Genomic DNA, 20,686 nt, shown 5'->3' with positions numbered 1-20,686 from the left:
TCGCGGGGCCACCGACCATCCCCGTCTGCAGGCGCTCGTAGGCCTCATATTCTTTGTGCATTTTTTACATCACTTGTGCTTGTATTGTTCTCATAGCGGTATGTATTAGGTTCTGCCTGGCAGGAGCATCCGTGCCAGTAACACCCGTAGTACTCGTAAACGGTCTTTGTGATAGGTTCATAACCGTCTACTTTCCACTCCTTTCCTTTGCCATCTTTACACTCGCAGATAACGCGTTCACCACCATGCCCACAGAGTGCGTGATGTATGTGTTTCCCAGTTTCTTTCGATATGTATTCAATCCATTGAGATGCAGCGTAGCTATAACCTTCACCATAAAAGATCTTCTCTGATTTGCTCGGCATACGTTTCACCTTCCCCACTTTGCAAATGATTGTTGCCTTGACCCCCTTGCATTTATTTCTCTTATGCCGCATGAGGTGGTTGCTTTTTGTAAACAGTTGTTTGCATGCATCACATTCCCATTTCTGTTGTGCCGGTACGTCTAAATCCTTGATGTAGAAACAGTGCCCATCCAGCATACCAAGATTGACTGTGTCTAAACCTTTCTTGTACTGATTTTGCTCATAAACAAGTCCCCAATGGTGCCTTTTCAGAGTTTGTCTTGGGCTCAAAGACTCTGATGTTGATACTGAAATTCTACGCTATATCCTCGAAATCTACAAGCTTCGTAGGACGCACATCTTCACGCTTTAGCTTGGAGTCCTCGTAGTACTCGCAAGCTAGTTTGAGGGCTTCTTGCGTGATATGCTTCTCGCGCTGCTTTCTCTCTACACGGTAGTGTATGGCATCGCCAACAGCATAAATTGTCCGTTCGTTCATCTTCCTTATCTAAGCTGTAGATACACCTCTTTTTTCGCAGCCAGTCCGGAAGAGGTCCGCACCCCAACAGAGGCTCACGTGTGCTTATAACCTTGATCTGTACAAGATCGAAGACGATTTTCCCCTCATATGCTCCTGGGGTCTTGGTGGCTCTAACCGGTGGTAAATATGCTTTACTCCAAAACTCAGCATCCTCCAGATCAAGACGCTTCATTTCATTCTTCTATAAAAGCTTCGATTTCAGGGCCAAGGGCCATCATCAGAATGGTTACCATCAAGTTGTTTGCTCAAACCGATATTTTTGAACTCTTCAGCATCGTTTAACAACTTCTCAGTATTTGCGGAAGAGACTATTGATTTCAACTCACTCTGGTGGAGAGTTTACTAATGCAGTGTGTTCATCATATTTTAAATAACACGGTAAAGTCTATGCCTTTGGAATTATTTTAATAGTTTATTCAGCTGAACTTGAAATATTCGACATCTCGCTACCAGAGATGAATAATTCCAATGTCACTTAACTGAACTGCTCTTAAAAGCGATTAATTAGCAACGAGGCTAAGTCTTTTTACTCCGTTCTGGTGCGTCAATCTAGGAAGGACGCCTAATTAGCAGGGGCGCTAAATTGGTAACCTAATGATTTAAGTTTTCAAGAACAACAGCTAATGGTGGTTTATTCAAAATAAATTTCGAGAACAACATTGTTCTCTTGGTTAAATAAGCATACAAAAAAACGTATATCGCTCTGATGTCGAATTACCACATCAAAAAGTAATTTTTTTCGTTCATCTGCGTTTAAAAAATATCAACTCTGTTTAAGTTTTTTAGATATATGAAATATATTACTTAAAGAAGACAAAAGATGACGATATGGTTCAATGCTAATACACCTTTCCCGAATTTCATAAATTATAATAATTATGACGTCATCCAAAATCTTATAATGGTTCCATGCCCTTCAAATAACATTATTCAGATAGAACATTGAATTATGACAAAACTGAAGTTTTTAGAGCAACATAGTATTCTGGTTGGATTTTATTTAGATTTAAAGAAAATAATTATTTGTCCGTAACTTTCAGCTCGCAATTAAGGCCCCTTAACGAAGAAAAATATTTACGAAATTAGGTAACTTATTTTACCTGTTGCTAAGGACCGTAGGATGAGAATTATTTTTAGTATCGGCCTACGTAATCGAGTTTGGCGTAATTAGGAAATCCGGAAATGTCTATTTTGACGAGAATAACAAAATGAGTAATGCGTCGTGTTGTTATAAATTGTTTTGTGTATCAACAAAACAAAAAATGACAAAGATTTACTATATTTAAATACTTCACAATATTTTTTGTTGTTGTTTTTTGTTAAAAACTACCTAAAATATCGAAACGATAGAAACCAGCACCATATCACGAACCCACGCACTGATTACACCGCTAACGCCCTGAGGAATCGGTAGCCTTTTTTAACCTCTTCCGTAATTCTTTTGGTAATTTCTCGTGGCAACGAAGACACAGCGGTTTCATATCCAGTTCGTGAAATTTGCTCCTATAAAGTCAAAATTAGAAATGAAAATTACTACAAATTGTAATTCCGGGTGCCTAATCTTTTTAAACGATGATCCACAAATCGGATAGTGTACATTTAAGTTAGGGAGAAAGGGTGCCAAAGTTAGGGAGAGAGGGTGTCAATGTTGGGGAGATTGGGTACCAATGTTAGGGAGAGAGGGTCCCAATGTTATGTTATCCTTGTGTTTAAATATTTTATGCCATGAAACATCTTAAGAATAGAAAGGATATATAGAGAGTGCATGTGATTATTTTTAATTGGACGAGGGAGGGGGTAAATCTAAACGTTGGATTGACATTTAGCGTACGCTTTTTGATTTTTCAGTCATTCCTAACATATCAAGATTTTTTGTTACAATTTTTTCCAAATTTTAATGTTCTAAAATTCCTAGGTATAACGATAGTGAGTATAAAAAGAGACTACAACGGCATCTCCAACCTATTTAGGAAGAACGGCTGTGAAAATAGTTGTAAACGTAAATCATGGAGAAGTAAGTTAACCCACAGTAAACAAAACATAGTGGACTTACCTCAGCGTAAGCTTGACATTGCAACCAGTACAGATGAAGTGATGCACGCAAAAACATTTGTTTAACGCCGTAACAACTAAACAACAACACAATAACTCGTAAACTGGGCTGTTTGGAAACAATAAGAATTAAATGTGATAGTTAAATTAACTTGAAAGCTCAATATTTACTCCTCTTTGGTTTAGTTGCAAGTAGGCAACCCTCTTATTATTTATTGAACTAGTCGATAAGGCCCGTGGAAAAATCCACTTAGGCAAAAGAATAATATAAAAAATAGGTTGTTTTAGGTTTTTTGCTGGCATCAGCCAGTGCATGAACAAAAAAAAGTTCGCGAAAATTGTTTATCCGTTTCCTGTAATTTGCAGAGCTTGAAACGCTGATGAGAAAAATGTATCATGTGCTATTGACTAACGGTTAAGAAGATATAAAGGTTTAAAATTTTACTGACGTCAGCAAGGGCCCGTAAAAAAAAACTAAAATTTCTTTTATAAATTTGTGTATACCTGTTGCCTTGATCGTATAGATCTTGAAACGCTGATCAAGAAAATGTATAGGATTATGTACTTTTGACAAACGGTTGCAGAGATATTCAGGTTTATGGTTTCTTGATGACGTCATTAACCCGCCCATTCCGAAACGGATTTGGGGACCCAGGTTTGGGAAACTTGCCCAAATTGGTCCTAGGTGGTCCCTAGTTAGCCACGCGGTGAAAAATCATTGACATCACCACCTCGTTTCCAAGTTATTTGGCCTTAAGTTTAAAGTGCAATGTAACGGCTTCATTAATTTAATATAGGATACTAGTCGATTGCCCGTGGAAAAATCCGCGGGTCCGCCCATCCTTTTTATATCACTTAAGCGCGTCTCGCATTTGGCGAAACGCCCGGGTAAGCCAAATTCTAGGTGTGACCTGACGTTGAACATTCTGTGGAGCGCTTAATAAAAGCCGTAAACTGTGCCACACGATCAGGTGGAGCGCTTTAGTACAGGTACACAGTATGTCGTAAATTAAGTGAAGCGCATACACCATTGTAGTCTTGCGACTGTAACATATTTTTAAAAAAATATTCCCCGCAACGATAGGTGAAATAAAAACACACTTTACAATCAACAGTCGGTACCCCATCATAGCAAAAACAATCAGTCAATATTATTTTATTTTGCGGAATAAGTTTTTGTGCAAGTTAAAGAATTTATCGTGACACTGGGCTAAGCACTTACTACAGTTAAACCGTGTTGCACAGGCGTATAGGAATAATACGCCTTTGGAAAAAAAACTTTCTCACAGACTCTGTTTAAAAAAACACAACAGGGCTGAGCGGTTAGTCCAGGTAAACATTGTTGCACATCCGTACAGGTGTGATTACCGAAAAAGTTTGAAAATGAATTGTCACATTGGGTTGACCCCTTAGTACAGGTAAACCACGTTGTAAATGCGCTTACGCGTAACAGCCTTTACCAAAAACAACAGTCTGTTGTTAACACTGGGCTAACCGCTTAGTATAGTTAAACAGAGTTGAACAGGCGTATAGGCGTAATACCCTTTCCAAAAAAACTTCGTTGCAACTTCGGTTTTAATGCAAACAGGGAACAGCTCATTACCGGTTCAGCTAAAATAATCTGTCAGTCATTTTATTTGCACAAAAAGTTTTCAGGAAAAAATAATAAAAGATGTAGCTACCTAACTAACTGCATTTATAGCATAACACTTATTGTTTAAGAATATTGTTGTAGCCAAACTGCATTTTTATACTCTCACTTCTAGCCAAAGATAGGAGCTAGCTAAATGGCTACAGTCTCAACACAAAAATAAATGGTGGGTAGGATAAAAAGCTCTTATAACATACAGAATAGTAATAAGTAAGGTTCTAGCTAGCTAGCTAGCCTCCAAAATCTTCGTTCCTAGCTAAAAATCCTAAAACTGGTGCGTTTAAGATCTGTACGTGACTAAAAACATGACAATTTATCTTAACATTTTAGAACATACAAAAACCAATATTACGAAAATAAAAAGCTTATAGAAGACAAAAAGGTGAAACAGCCTTACAAACAGCACTGAACTGACCTTCTTCTAAAAACTAAAATGGCCATCATGTTTCGGTCTTCATGTTTCTTCGTCGGCATGCCCAGGCCGCGAAAGTCTTGGATTGGTTTTTAAAAAAATCAAGCGTTTTGATTGGTATATTATGTGCGGGCGGTAACAAAGTCAGTAAAACTATCAGTAAACTGTCCCATTTGTTTTCTGTAGCTCCTGAGCGAAAACGGCGATTAAGGTCACGGGGGTAATTATTATTAAAAATGGCGTATTAAAATAATGCATTCATTTTTATCATTAAATTTATTTTTCTTACTTATGGTAATAAATTAAACTAATTTAATTAATTGGAGAAAAAAATTAATTTTTAAAATTTATTTCAATCAATAATTTGATTTGCGATTAAACAACCCCCTGGTTTCTAAAAATCGCGGAAAGATCAAAGGAATATCGGTAACCCATTTGAGCAGACAGACAGACGGAATACGGCTATTATTATAGAGACTAGTCGATAAAGCCCGTGGAGAATTCCACTTAGGCAAAAGGTTAATAAAAGAAAAGTTGTTTTAAATGTTTTGCTAACGTCAGCAGTGCGGTGCAGATAAAAAAAATCGCAAAATTTGTTTATTTTTGTCTGTAATATGTAGAGGTTGAAACGCTGGTCAAAATAATGTACCGGAGGATCGTATGTTCTCGACGAACGCCTAAGGAGATATCAGGGATTAAAAATTTTGCTGACGTCAGCAAAGACCCGTCAAAACAAAATTTTTTTTAGAAATTTTTACGCCTGTTGCCTTCATCGAATAGATCTTGGAATGCTGTTCAAGAAAATATATAGGATCATGTGTACTTTTGACAAACGGTTGCAGAGATATTAGGGTTTAAAGGTTTTTTGATGACGTCATTAACCTGTCCATTCCGAAACGGTTTTAGGGACCCAGGTTTGGGAAAATTACCTAAATTGTTCCTCGGAAAATTTAACATATTAGACATGCATTTTTTCGGTAAGATCATAGGAAAATGAACATATCCAATTTGCCTGTTACAGACACACGGAACTGGCGTATTATTATATAGATAAATCAGGCAGATACGTTTTCTACTCCTTCCAACATTTTCAGAACACAAAGATTACAAATGTGGGATATAATCAACTCACTCACCGTCTCTCATGATAGCTCTGTTGCAAATGAAGCAAATATCTCCAAAAAGCTAAAACGAAAAAGACTACCATTGTGAGCGTTTAATAAAGTCTCATTTATCGTGATTTTTTTTCAGGAAAATTTAAGTCGAGGAAGAAACATTGAGAGCAATGGCTTGTAAGTTTTTAAGACGAACAAACATTGAAGATGTGTGAACAAAAATTTAGGAGCTTAAATCCCACCCATAAAACCTTAGCAAAACCACCCTCGCAAAAGGGAAATTTACTTTTACCTGATTAAAGTGAGTTTCACAATACGCCAATCCATTTTTTTCGTAGTGACGGTTTCCATAAAATGGCTTCTCACATTTAGCACAGCAGAAGTGCTAGAAGGGAAACGCAAAATGCTATCAAGTGCTATATACTACATTGTTATTCGTTAAAATTCCAATTAGATTGAGACCGCATGTGAAGTTGTTGAATACATTCTCTTCTAACTTTTGTTATAGAGAATTTTTAACTTATTTTTAATCATTGGCGTCAATCAGATAATATGCAGATGCACATATAAGAATTTCAACAAGCGAACTTAAACAGCTTTGATAACAATTTAAAAAAAATTAATTTCTCGAATTTTGTCCTTTTCTTGCTACTTTCCTAGAGATAGTCCATTTCCAAAAGTGTCCAGAGGAGTGTTGCATGCTACTCTTCACTAGTGCACCGTGATAAGCAATAACTTTATAGAGCTAAAAATACTTTAACACCCTTTAACATACATCTTTACAGTAAAACTAAATCTAACTAAAACTAGATCTAAAAGAAAAAATTGTTAAGATTTTGACGAAGATGGTTTAATTCAAATTGGTAGTGCCATAATTTGCAAAAATAAATTTTCCTTGCTTACACACCCAAAAGCTAAGGGAAGTGTAGGCTTACATCAACATGGAACTGTTTACCGATAGCGTTCACAACTCTCTCATCTTCAATGGGTTGTCTATAAACATGAAAAATAAATGCACAGATATCGAACAAAACATTTTCAATTAATAGCAAACAAAGCAAATACATGGAGTATCAGTAGATACATTTACAGGAAAAAACCATATGTCTTTAATAAGCGATTATATGCTAAGGTTAAACACGTTGATTTAACCACAGGCTACCGACTAGTATAAGTATAATATATAGTTATTATTAATACTCACTTGCATGCAGCACAGATGGGGATTCCCATCTTGTCATGGCAACGTAAACAATACAATTCATTGTTGCGCTTACGACACGTTTCGTCAAGTTCCCGTCTAAAATTAAGTGTAAAAATAATTGCAATTTAAAACTTACTATTAAGGAAAAATCTTCCACTTTCACCCATGCAAGAATAAAATCATACGAAAATAACTTACCCACATTCATAACAGTTATAATGCCACGGGTGAACAGGATCACCCATGTAAATAATGTGTTTTCCTTCCTCAATATATGTGTGACACTTATGACACATAAACCGACCACCTTTTGATTTCTCGTTAGCATTACATCTTTTACACAGTGCTCTAAAACATATTTACACATTTGGAATTACCTTGCAGAAAATAAGTTAAAGAATAAAAACTACGATTTTTTGATAGCTAGTCTTGCTGACACCAAATATTGTGAATGCTTGCCCTGATCTAGAGTGCGGAGGCCAAAATAGCCAAGACGAGAGAGTTTCTGTTGAAGCTTCTCTCTCAGAGATTTTGGTTTAAAACAACACAAATGAAATATGACATGGTAGAACTTGCTGCATAACTAACTTTGTTGAAAAATAAAGTATACAGTTCTTGCGTTGTCTACACACAATTATGGCAGGCATCAGAAAGGTTTTCCTATGGATAACGTAGTTTTGGCAAAAAATAAGTTGTGAAAAAAAATATTCATAAAGATATTATTTTTTTTCTATTCTGCTGTTTGCAAACACTTTTTTTGCGCATTGCCTGATGATGCCAGTACACTGTTTTTATTGATAGATTGAAAATCTATCAATAAAAACAGTGTACAATAGATTACAAATGAAGTCTTTTGAAAAGACTTCATTTGCAATCTATTAACATTTAGATGCTGTAAAACTCTTGTTTAATGACAATAAATAATGTATTTTCAAAATATAAAGTAAAACGATGTTTCTTTACTGTTCCTGCCGTATTGAAATTTATATTTGTTATGTAATTTATGTTGTCCTTGTGTTGTCACTTTGTGCTCTGCTACATACGTTTTGTAGGTGCTTGGAAATTAAAAACACGTTTTCAACGGAGTAGTTAACAATTTTACTCGCTAAACAACAAAATACAAGGCGAACTTTAAGTAACAAATAACACATGTAACATGACAAATATATTAAACACTTACTAGAAATATAGTGGCGTAAGCCAAGCCAACTACAAGTGAGAGAAAAACAACTGAAACTGTAACTGAGATACAGGACAACTCCTGTGATACGCGAATATAAATTACTAATTCACTCAACAGCGAATATATTCCTGTTTATGTCCGACTCTGTCGCTACATGTTGAAGACCGCCAGCACCGAAAAAGGATGTGCATGATGTGCAAAACAAAACGGACACAAGGGGAAAATTTAACTAAAATAGTACCAAAATTACAATTTTCTTTTTATATAATTAACACGGGACATCACAACACAAAACTAACAAATATAATGCATCTCTTACTCCACCGCAGAGCGAACAGCAGAGCACAAACGCGACAACACAAGGACAACATAAATTACAGAACAAATATAAATTTCAATACGGCAGTAACACATGGCTCCTCTCATGTTCGTACATACAACATGACCTAATGAATGGCTCCTTGTCGGGAATTGGACTATTCGTTTTCCAGAAGCAAAACTACTTTTGATATCGGCCGTTGCATTACGGCTCGAGACCCACTTATTCGAATGTTCACAATTCTCACTATTCCATTCTTATCTAACACGACGCTCACAATTCTTGCTAACGGCCATCGATTTTGAACAGTAAACAGGGTTGAGTCTCTTAATATGACGATGTCTCCAACCTTAAAATTTCGTTTAATCGTGTTCCAAAGTCGACGTTCCTGAAGGGTTGAAAGAAATTCCTTTCTCCATCTAATCCAGAATTCATTTTCTATGTGTTGAACTCTACGCCATCCTTTCCTTGAATAAACATCAGGTTTCAGAAACTCTCCAGGTGGTAGAAACACGACATCTAACTTCATTGTCAAAATCTTTGATGGAGATATTGGTATGAAGCTATTCGCGTCACTGAGGGTATCGACTGTTAGGGGTTTTGAGTTTAATATGGCTTCCGTTTTAATGAGGGTGTTTAATGATTCATCATCTAAACTTGAACAGCGGGTCTTCAGCAATGATGCTAGAATTTGTCTGGTTGATCTTATCTGCCTCTCCCAGACTCCTCCCATGTGACTGGCTGCTGGTGGATTGAAGTTCCATATCCAATCAGCGTTTAACTCGTTTAGAAAAAACTTGATTTTTTCATAATCCATTTCTAAAAAAGCTCGTTTTAATTCATTATCACTTCCAACGAACTTACTCCCATTATCAAATCTTAGATAACTTACGTTTCTTCTTCTGCCAACAAAGCGACGAAGGGCCAAAAAAAACGTATCAGTTTCTAAACTGCTCGCGATTTCAATGTGCACAGCTGTGCTAGACAAGCATGTAAACAATACACCATAACTTTTCATCTCGCTTCTCCTTACCTTGATCAAGAACGGACCAAAACAATCTAACCCGCAATAACTAAATGGTGGTGCTTCGTTGAACCATCTTTTGTTCTCCAGCACGTCCTCTTAAGCTCCTACATATGGTGCACTTATGAATAACCTTTCGTGTTAAAGCATTTATCATGATCCAAATCCCATAACCTCGTACTTCGTTGATGGTTATTCCTCTGCCCGCATGTGCGCCGTTTTGATGGCAATATCGAATAATCAACAAAGATGTCTGGCTATTTATGATAGTATGCACATGTTCTTTATCTAGCACAGATCGTTCGATTCTTCCTCCTACTCTTAATAGGCCTTGTAAATCAACAAAGAGATTAAGTTTCGACAATTTGTTTTTAACATTGATTTTCCCAGACAATGAATTTCGCAATTCCGTTTCGAAATTTTTTTCTGGAGTCAGCTGCATGATATTTCTTTAAGCGTATTTCAATCGTTCTGCGTCGATGATACCTTTCGTGGATGCATCGCCTGGTTTTATCGTTTTGATTCTACCTGAAAACAGAAGGATCCACGCCATTACACGCTTCATTTTCTTCCAGCAAGACATGCTTTCTTCAAGCGTGCTCATCAGATCATTTGTGACTAGGCCAGCGTTTACTTTCACTTTCTTAACCTCCGGATCGTTTTCGTCTACTTCTGCGGCGTGTTTGGATAGTTTCCAACTATACTGATCATTCCACAAGAACTCTGGTCCTCTAAACCACATTTTAACTTGTTTGTCTTTCGAAGCATCTGATCCTCTTGACGCTATGTCGGCCGGATTTTCGTTCGACGGTACATAATTCCAGTCATCGATTTTGCTGTTGCTTCTGATAATCTAGATCCTATTAGCCACAAAAACTTTGAATCTTTTCGTTTGATTCTTTAGATGTCCTAAGACGACTTGACTACCAGTCCAAAAATATTCATAACACATAGTAGTCGCAATTCTTGTCTCAACAAAGAAGATATCTTAACAGACAAAGTAGTTGCTGTTAATTCTAATCGAGGCATAGATACGAATTTCAAAGGAGCGACTCTTGCCTTACCCACAACCAAGCAAACATGTACTCTACCACTTTCATTTACTATTCTTAGGTATGTAGCTTGGCCATATGCAAACTCAGACGCATCAGAAAAGTAGTGGATCGAGGAATGAACAATCTTACCAAATTTTTCGGGCCTGAAGCATCGCGGTATTCTAAATCCTTCGAGAGGCTGGATACTGTCTTTCCACATGTTCCAGGCTGGGTCATCCCAATTTAGGTTTATGCTGCACAGTTCTTGAAGGATTATTTTTCCTCTGACTGGAAATGGAGCTAGAAATCCCAAGGGATCGTACAACGCGCTCAACATAGAAAGCATACCTCTTCTGTTGTAGGGCGTCATTTTCAGGTCGATCCTAAATTTAAAGCAATCCATTTCGATATCCCATGTGCTACCTAACGTACTATCGGACGGCAGATCCGCATCTCCAGACAATAATTCACAATCAGTAAACCCCGTTTTCCTATCATTTTCAGGTATAGACAATAACAGTTCTTTATTATTACTGACAAACTTTGTTAACCTAAAACCTCCCGCCTTACACATAGAAGTGACGTTTTTCATTAACGAAATGGTCTCACCAAGATTATCTTTTGACTTCAGCATGTAATCGACATAAAAATTCTTCAATAACGCTGCATCAATTCCAAATTTGCCTTGAATATCTAAGGCAGTTTTTTTTAAGGCATAATTGCTACAACTCGCAGACGAAGTCGCTCCAAAGATGTGGACATTCATTTCGTATTCGACCGGTTTGGTCATTTCTTTATTGCTTTTGTCCCACCAAAGAATTCTCTGAAACGATCTTTGGTGTTCCGTTACAAACACCTGGAGGTGCATAGATTCGATGTCAGCCATGACTGCTATGGTTCCTTCTCTAAACCTGTTAAGCACACCTATAAAATGGTCGGTAATGTCTGGTCGAGGGATCAATTCCTTGTTTAATGATCTACCATGGTTTTCTGCTCCACAATCAAGACTACTCTGATCTTATTCTTCTTCTCATTATAAACTGCATGATAGGGGATTACCAAGACTTCCCAGGAGATGCAGGCATCACGGCTTTTCTGGCATAGCTTTTATCCATAATGTTCTTCATGAACTTTTGGTATTCAGCTAGGAATTTCGGATTACGTAAAAATCTTTCCTTTAAATGCATCAGTCTTCTCAGCATACGTTTCTGTTGTCTCTGTCAGGCATCAACAAGTCTTCATTTCGGAATAGCAAAGGCATTTTATAATGACTTCCAAACTTGCCTGCTTTTGACTAAATGTTTTATCTTCCATTGACATTTCTTCTAGATTAAATTCTATGTTGCTGCGAGGCGACAATCTTGCCTCCGTAAAATCTGAAAGGTACAACTTTTCAAGCATGTTATTAATATAAGTTTCTTTCACACTACTTTCGGATTCAAAATGATGCTTAGCAATTCTGTTGTTTCCTATATGTCGTTCACAGCAATTTTATGACAAGATTTGATAGAATAATTATTTTAACCTTCTGACTTGATTGGTCCTACAATGCACCATCCAGCACATCCACTGGTTCACGTGCCTTTGCACAATTTGCGCCAATCAACAAGTCAACATCAAACTTCTGGATTCTAAAGTGTGGATAAACCGGTTCTAAGTATTTCCATTGAGATAACTTATCAGTAGTTGCTACAATGATCTGTATCTACAAGCAGTTCTCGTCTTGTGTATGCCTTGGGTAACATGACAGGGATATTTTCAAATTTTGTGCTAATGCCTTCAATTATCAAATCTTCTATTGCCTCAGATTTAACAGTCTCTGTTCCATTAATTGTTTAAATGGCTAATGATGTTTCAGCACCACAGACGTCCAATGTCTTGACTAGATCTGTCGTTACAAACGAAGTTTGGCTACAATTATCCAGCATGGCTAAGGTAGTAACACTCTTACCAGTAGATTTATGTGATACCTTTACTGGCACTATGCAAAGACTGATAACTTTACCAAAGTTAGAAGAATTGCATGATTTTGACAATCCAGCGGCATTGCTCTTAACAGATTCCTTCTCTTCGGTGCTTTCTTTGTTTTCCTCCTTATCCTGGGAGTCATTTCTTTTCCTAAATCTAAAGCCATGCAAGCCAGTAGGATGGTTTCCTTTACAAATAATACATTTACGTCGATGTGGACAGGATTTTGCATTGCGTTCGTCTGTTATTGGATCGTAACAGCCATAGCATAATCTTTTCCTTTCAAGAAATTTGCTTCTTCCCTCTACAGTATAAACAATTTACAGTCATTTAAATCATTCTTAGCAGAACAAGCAGGGCACAGCCTTTTAATGTCATTTGACGATCTATAGTTGGTATTCATAGCAAAGCTTTTGTAAGATTTCTTCTTATCAGGTAACTTTTCCTGTGTTAGTAAACTGCTTAAGGGCATTCTTTGAAAATAGCGGATTGTTTATCAAGGTAGACTCCTGCCCAAAAAAGTCAATGAAATCCTCTAAACTAGGTTCTGAAAGGTGCCTAAAGCGTTTAATCATAATCTTGCGATTCCAACGATCCGTCAAAGAACCTGACAACTTGGAAACGAGAAAACATATGGTATCAGGGGTATCCAACACATTCCAGTCCCTCCCAATTACAATGCTCTGGCACTTTATTAAGAAACTAAAAAAAATCTCTGAACCCTTTTGCGTCGTTGAATTTTAACTGAGGTCAATTTCTTATTTCCTTTCTGTAATTAGCTAGAATAATATGGGGATTCCCATACCTTTTTGTCAGAAGTTCAATAGCGTTTTCATAACCAACCTCAGGGGGGTGCTGTATGCAATGTTGAATAAGTTCTCTGGGTTCACCTATTGTAAACTTTATAAGTCTGGTTAACCTGCCTCTGGAATCTTCTACCTTTGATTCTACAACCTCCTTAAACATATCCTGCGTTGATATCGCTCTATATCTGGTCGGCTGTATTGACATCAAAAAAATAAATTAACACTTGTTGTTCTAATTCGTTGTCATAAAGCTAGCTAAATAATAGATTTTAATCGTTCCTGAATCAAAACGCGATGTAAAAAAATATTTCTATCGGCGCTATTCATTTATAAACTTTTAAAATGCGATCTATAAGAGCATTTCTATCGCCGCTATTCGTTTTTAAACTTTTAAATTGCGATAAGAGCATTTCTATCGCCGCTTTTCGTTTTTAAACTTTTAAAATGCAAGTTAAAAAAGCATTTCTATCACCGCAGACAAATTTAACTTTTCTAGACAAATGAATTTCATAAAAATAAGTATACACCAAGCAAAAACTACGAATATGCTTTTTTAACAAACAAATTAACTTTACTGAAAAACTTTTTTGAAAAGAAAAAAAATTAAATTATACTGGCTATAAAAATCGTGGAGCTTGCGAAAATAATCGTGGGACACACGATCCTTCGTGGAGATAATAATATTAGCGTGGTGGCCACAATAGAATGCTTGTTATATATAAAGACCACAATTTTATCAGGATTCGTGTGCACCATGCTCGTTACACGAACACGATGTTAACAAACCGTTTCACAGTACTCTAACAAATATAAATTTCAATATGGCAGAAACACTTTACCACAATCGTTTTTTTTCAAAAACAGTAGCTAAAGGCTCACATCTCCCAGTTTTTATATTTTCCACCACAATTTTACTTCTACAATTTTTTAACACAAAAAAAAATTATTATATGGAAAAATTAGATATAAGTCAAACCAGGCATCCATTTAAAGTGAAGACAAAAACTGGGTCAAATTTATTTGTTTTGTTAATTTTGGTTGATCTGCTTGTAAAATAGTTTTATAAAAAAAACATAGTCAGCCCTGTCTCCAAACAAGGCACAACTGGAAAAATCAAATGCTTACCTCCCTGCATTCTTTACAAAACCTGCATCAGCTAAAGTATCATCACATATTTCACATCTAAAGCATTCTGGATGCCAATTTGCGTTCATTGCTTTTATAACTCTGCCAATAATATACTCAGAGCATCCACGGCAACATGGTGCATAAAGTTGCTGGAAATCGTACTCACAATACTGCCGCCCATCAAACTAAAAATATACATTTCCAACAAGGTAAACAAGTTTGTTTCCTGAGATTATTCAGTTGTGTCAAGAGGATTGCAGAGATTAATAATTAAGGCAAACTAAAGAAGCGGATAAAAAATGTCTTATTTTTGACAATCCCTTTGTCATAAAAAAGTCCAGATAGTAAAAGCAGAGAATGTCAAAGCGAGAAGTACCATGGAGTTAAAAAGAATATATATTTAAAAGGTAAGAAGTAGAAGTAGAAAAGTTTAAAAGCTATTGAAAGTAGGAATCGAAGGAAAGAGTTTGAAGGGGGTTAGAATTCAGAAAAAGTAAGAAATTTGATATTGTTTAAACGTTTAGTTTTTATGTAAGCTAGACCTAAGCTTCAAAATGTCAACAGACTCGCATACCCATAAAAAGCCACTTCTCAAATTTTAAGTTTTAAAAGCTGGTATATTTGTTTTCTTTTTTTGGATAATTATTGTGTGTAACTAATGTTTTTGCTAAAATTCAAAATGCTACACTAAGCTGTTAGCTACTACTTTATTCGGAGAAACTTTGGCGGGAGAAACTTTCGCAGGTCCAAAAACTCGCGAAATTTTTTGGATAAATTTTCGCGAATCTACAAATTAAAAAATTTTCGCGTGATAAAATTTCGTAAAATCTAAAATTGGAAAGTTTTGGCAAGATAGACTTTCTCGATTTGTGATTTTTTATGTTCTTATAAAAAAGTGGCCTATATTTTTTATGATAGAAAAGTGTTTTTTAACGATGTAATTTTCTTTTTAATGGTATGTAAAAACTTCTATTTACAAATTGGATTTATCGTCAGAATCACAAAAAAGATCAAACACATTTCTAGGCTTGTCTTCTTCCGGCTCCCACGCATCGTCGTCATCGTCTTCTTCGCCAGTAACTCGGTTATAGGCCATACATACATTTATAACATCATCGCTTATGTTTATTTCTAAGTTCATTCCAATCTCTTTCCCAGCGCCAGTTGTCTCTTTTTTTATCGGGAGGGTGAGACAAGTGAGGGCAAGTCAAGAAATAACTTTTAAAACCAGCAAATTTTTTTAAAATTTTAGTGGATAAACTTTCGCAAATCGACAATTTAGAAATTTTTTACTTTCACGAATGGCTATTTTTAAAAGTTTGGCGAGACAAAGTTTCTCTGAATAAAGTAAACAAATTTGCTGGCCCAAAAGGAAAACTCTGGTTTGTTGAACTCATCTTATAATTCTTACATTACTATTCTGTTGTATCAGATAACTTTTAATTCTAATTTATAGCAACTATCTCTTCTTTAATGTGTTTTACTAAGCATAAATAGCTAGCTAGTTGATCTTCCCTAGTTTAATTAGATTTAACTGGCTGTCTTAGCTAACCTATGAGTTATGTTGTTATTCCTAGCTACCTTAGTACTTTTACTTAGGGATCTGTTTTAAGCATGCATTATAGAAGATGTAGCTAACAGGCCACAAAATCTTCCAAAGACTCACCGGACTTTTTAGGATTAGTGCGCAGACATTTTTATGCTTATAGCATATTTCTTTTCATATTTTGTGTAAACTTTCATGGAATATCACGTGTGTGCATGCCTGTGTGTGTGTGTGTTAAGTGTGCTATTTTTATTTTGTTTTTGACATTTCCTGTTAAATGTGATCCTGCATGTAAAATAGCAATATGACTGTTTTTTGTAAATTTTTATTTTATATAAATACAAGGGTTGTTGACATTTTGAGCAAAAATTTAAGTTTTTTACCTTTTGGGTTAAAGTTTTGCAGAAGAGGGAGGTATACATGGTTGTTAACATTGCTCATGTTGCAAACTGCTGTTTTTTTAAATTTTGCAAAAACTGTTGTGGAAATGGACCACATGCAATATACTGAAAAAAAATATCCTTCACTGTAAGCTGTTGTGTAGGCTGATGTTTTTTATATTTTGTGTAAATAAAGTTTTGTTGGGGAACTGTATATGTGATGTCAGTTTTGCTAGAAGGAAATTCCACGGTTTTACATTTCAATCTGAAATATCAAAGGAGAACAACTTGCAAGGAGTAAATTTAAAATCAACAAAAATAAGTTCCTTTGACATTATTTTACAAGATCGATGTTTGAAACGCATTAAAAATAACACGGTTTGACAAAAAATAATGCTATGACTGAAACTGTTTTTTTTTACATTTTATGTTCAACTTATGTAAGGGAGGATACAAATATGTGACATATAAAAACTAAAAAAATAAAATTTTATACAATAAGATTTTACATCTTTCAATTTGTATTTTTGTATAAATCTAATGGCCAAGGACTGTAATCAATATACTGAAATGACTGACTTTTGTGTAAGATTTTATGGGTGAACACAATATAAAACATGTCTAATGAAATGTTTTTGGTTGGATTTGCTCCTCAAAAACCGTTCCGTTTTACATTTTGTGTAAACTTTTGTGAGGAAGGGCTGTATACACTTTTTAGCTGAGGATCTTTGTTCATTTGAAATTTGCGCCTTGCTCACCACTTTTTTGATATTTTGGTTTAAAATGTTTGGTAAAGGGCAATATGAATCATCATACCAAAAAGATAATTAATTTTTTTTTTTGTTAAATTAGTTGACTTTTACATTTTGTGTAAATTTTTATGCAAGAGGATGCTATGCAACCGAAATGACTGATTTTTCTAAATTTAAACTTTATGTTTTTCAAACTATGGCTTCTATTATACATATTTCAGATGTGTTTTTTTTTACGTTGCTATGATCGGTGTTGTGACAGTGGGTGTTGCAACTGTCAGAGTTGTTACTGTTCTTGTTGTAACTTTCTATCCACTAGATTTTATACCTTTCAACCTGAGGTTTTTCATATTTTGTGTAAGTTTGGTATGGAGAACTTAATGCGATTTGACATTTGACATTCTGTGTAAGATTTTAGGAACATTTTTGTTAATTAGGAATTACACCTTGCAAATGTATTTTTTGGCACTTCCAGATTTTTTTTTTTTTTTCGCAATATACCGAAATATGTGCCAATGTCATTAAAATTTATAGGACGGATCTTTTCCATTGTCTTTCTGCCTAAGTGTAATATATCTCAATTTATTTTGTCAATCGTTTGTTGAATTTCAAAGCTATATTTGTATATTTCTTTCATTGTGGGTGTCTTATACCATTTAAGTGAATATGCTGGGGTTATTACTGTTTTTATATCTGCACATGTATCTGTCCTGCCTGTTATTGTTTACTCTTATTGCCTGGCATCCCGATCCATGTCACAAATATACAATTGCGTACCAATTATTTCAGGTGTACCCCAAGGTAGTGTGCTTGAACCACTTATCTTCATCATCCTCCTTGATATAGACTCAAATGTCAGTGACAGTATTGTACGGTCAATTGCCGATGATACAAGGGTTACCAAGAGCATCGACTCTCTCAAGGTCATGGGCAAGTTGCAAAGTGATCTACAGAAAATTTATGATTGGGCAGAAGATGCAACATGAAATTTAATGATTAAAGTTTGAGGTCATGTGTTATGGCACGAACGACACCCTGAAAAATTGCACATCGTATCTTTCGCACTCTGGATCCATCATCACAGAGCGAGAGGAACTGAAAGATCTTGGTGTCATATTATCCACCAACTGCTCCTTCCATTCCCATATATTGAAAGTAGGAAATGACAGTAAAAACATGATGTCTTGGATTTTAAGAACTTTTTACAACAGAACGAAGGACCACCTTATGACCATGTGGAAATCTCTTGTTCTTCCTCTATTTGAGTATTGTTCAGTCCTATGGAGTCCACATAAAGTTGGAGAGATACAGATGATAGAGACATTGCAATGGTCCTATATACGAAAAATCAGAAACTTGACCAATCACGACTACTGGAAATCATAAGAAACTGAAACTGCATTCATTGGAGCGTAGAAGGGAAAGGTATCGAATAATTTATATTTGGAAAATCATGGAACAGTTGGTACCAAATGTCAATCTGAAAATCCAAAGCTATCATCATCCTCGGCATAAGCGGAAAGCAAAACTTCTGTGTGGTCCACACAGTAGGGTGGCAGAGTTAAGTTTACCTATCCATGGAATAAAGCTCTTTAACATCCTCCCCAAATCCATCCGTAATATGTCTGGTTACACACTGGACCTTTTTAAAAACAGCCTTGATAAATATCTATTCCAGATACCAAATGAACCACAACTGGTAGGATACACCACGTTAAGACGGGCTGATTCAAACTCTATTATACATATGCACACATTGGTGTAAACTGGATGTTCAATCCAATGGAGGACTGGCACACAACTGCTAATCCTGCAGACTTTCTTCGAAAGCCTACAACAAGGTACAACACAAAGGATCTTGTATAAATTTATTTTATAATATATACAATGTTTTCTACTATTATGATTGTTACTACTGAGGAACCTGGACAATTAAAAGTATTTCACTGCATGAGCCTGGAGATCAGTGGAAAATTATTATTCGGACAATCCGAAGATCGGCTAACTATATTTGTAATGGGTTCTTCAAATGTTTTTTTAAGAATGAAGAAAACTCCATGCAATGTGACAAATGCCTAAACTGGTATCATTTAGTCCTGTGTTTAAGGAAAAAAAGGCTCCTAAAACGAATGAAAAAGAAATGTAAAAGAATGCAAATCTCTTGTCATCTACTCCAAAATCTTGCAAATAACTGTAAATATTTTTTATCGTGCAGAAGATTAAAAAAATTGTGGATGAATAACTAGAAAAATATTCTTCCGTAGATTAAAAAAAGTGCAGATGAATAGCTCAGAAAATATTCCTCCATATATACATTATTAAAGTGCGGACGAATATCCACTTCATACTTACTTCATAAAACAAGCCATCCTCAAAGGGTCGAAAACACTGAGCACAGCTATAAAAATATATTGTTAATCCATTATAAAAAACTTAAGTAAATGCAGGTATTTTATATTTAACAAATAAACATTCCTACACAAAGCAGTTTTCGTGGTAAAGTTGTCCGTTTGAATTCACCATTTTCTCTTCATCTTCAAACACTTCATTGCACACATTGCAAGAAGGCTGTCCGGAAATCATTGACATACCTACTGGCATAACTACAATCAAATTTGATAACAAGTTTAAAAAGTTGTGGACATCAAAAGTTCTAGCTAAAACACGCTATAGATATTCTTTCTTCGTCTAAAGAACGGGTCAAGGGTAGTAAAGCATAAACAAAATTACTGCGAAAACAAATCAGGCCGACCCCTCCTGCTAAATATCAACAAATCCAGTGGAATATGTTGTTCCAAACCATCTTGGGCATCCACCCCGTCGTGGGCAAAATACGCAAGGTGTCCCGTATTGGGCAATTCATACAATTTAAGACATAAATTCTAACAGGTCGGATAATAAGTGTGTGGTGTGCACTTATACGAAATAGGCTTTACTCTACGAAATAGTCAATACACTACCAAAATTCTACACACAATTTCGAGCCCATCTTGTGGTAACCTTTTTAACAGGTTTGCCCACCACGAAGTGGCATAAAAACGACACCCCATCTTGTGCAAAGCCTTTTTAAGGTAGCGGTATGGTAAATAATTACTTTTTTTACATTTTTTTTTTTTAGGGAACATTTTACTATTAAAACTGCTATTTCCAATGAACTAATTTTTATTCCAAATTGTTTCCTCAAAATTGAAGGATTTAGCGTTACAAAATGTTCCACTCCATATGTC

At 35.7% G+C, this 20,686-nt stretch overlaps 1 protein-coding gene across 1 annotated transcript; it reads right to left on the bottom strand.

Moving 5' to 3' along the window:
• Positions 1–2,110: 2,110 nt before the first annotated feature.
• Positions 2,111–20,236, bottom strand: LOC130645644 (LIM and senescent cell antigen-like-containing domain protein 1). The gene is made up of 10 exons (XM_057451700.1): positions 19,939–20,236; positions 19,812–19,857; positions 14,779–14,966; positions 7,518–7,667; positions 7,320–7,415; positions 7,051–7,108; positions 6,408–6,500; positions 6,137–6,185; positions 2,939–3,014; positions 2,111–2,388 (listed from the first exon to the last, which is right to left on the bottom strand). Exons 1-10 carry the CDS (start codon positions 20,058–20,060, stop codon positions 2,277–2,279), a joined length of 990 nt encoding a protein of 329 aa, XP_057307683.1. The 5' UTR covers positions 20,061–20,236; the 3' UTR covers positions 2,111–2,276.
• Positions 20,237–20,686: the final 450 nt, after the last annotated feature.

The sequence above is a fragment of the Hydractinia symbiolongicarpus genome, chromosome 1, assembly GCF_029227915.1.
Source record: "Hydractinia symbiolongicarpus strain clone_291-10 chromosome 1, HSymV2.1, whole genome shotgun sequence".
Lineage (NCBI taxonomy): Eukaryota > Metazoa > Cnidaria > Hydrozoa > Anthoathecata > Hydractiniidae > Hydractinia > Hydractinia symbiolongicarpus.
This window is presented reverse-complemented; position numbering and strand designations above follow the sequence as displayed.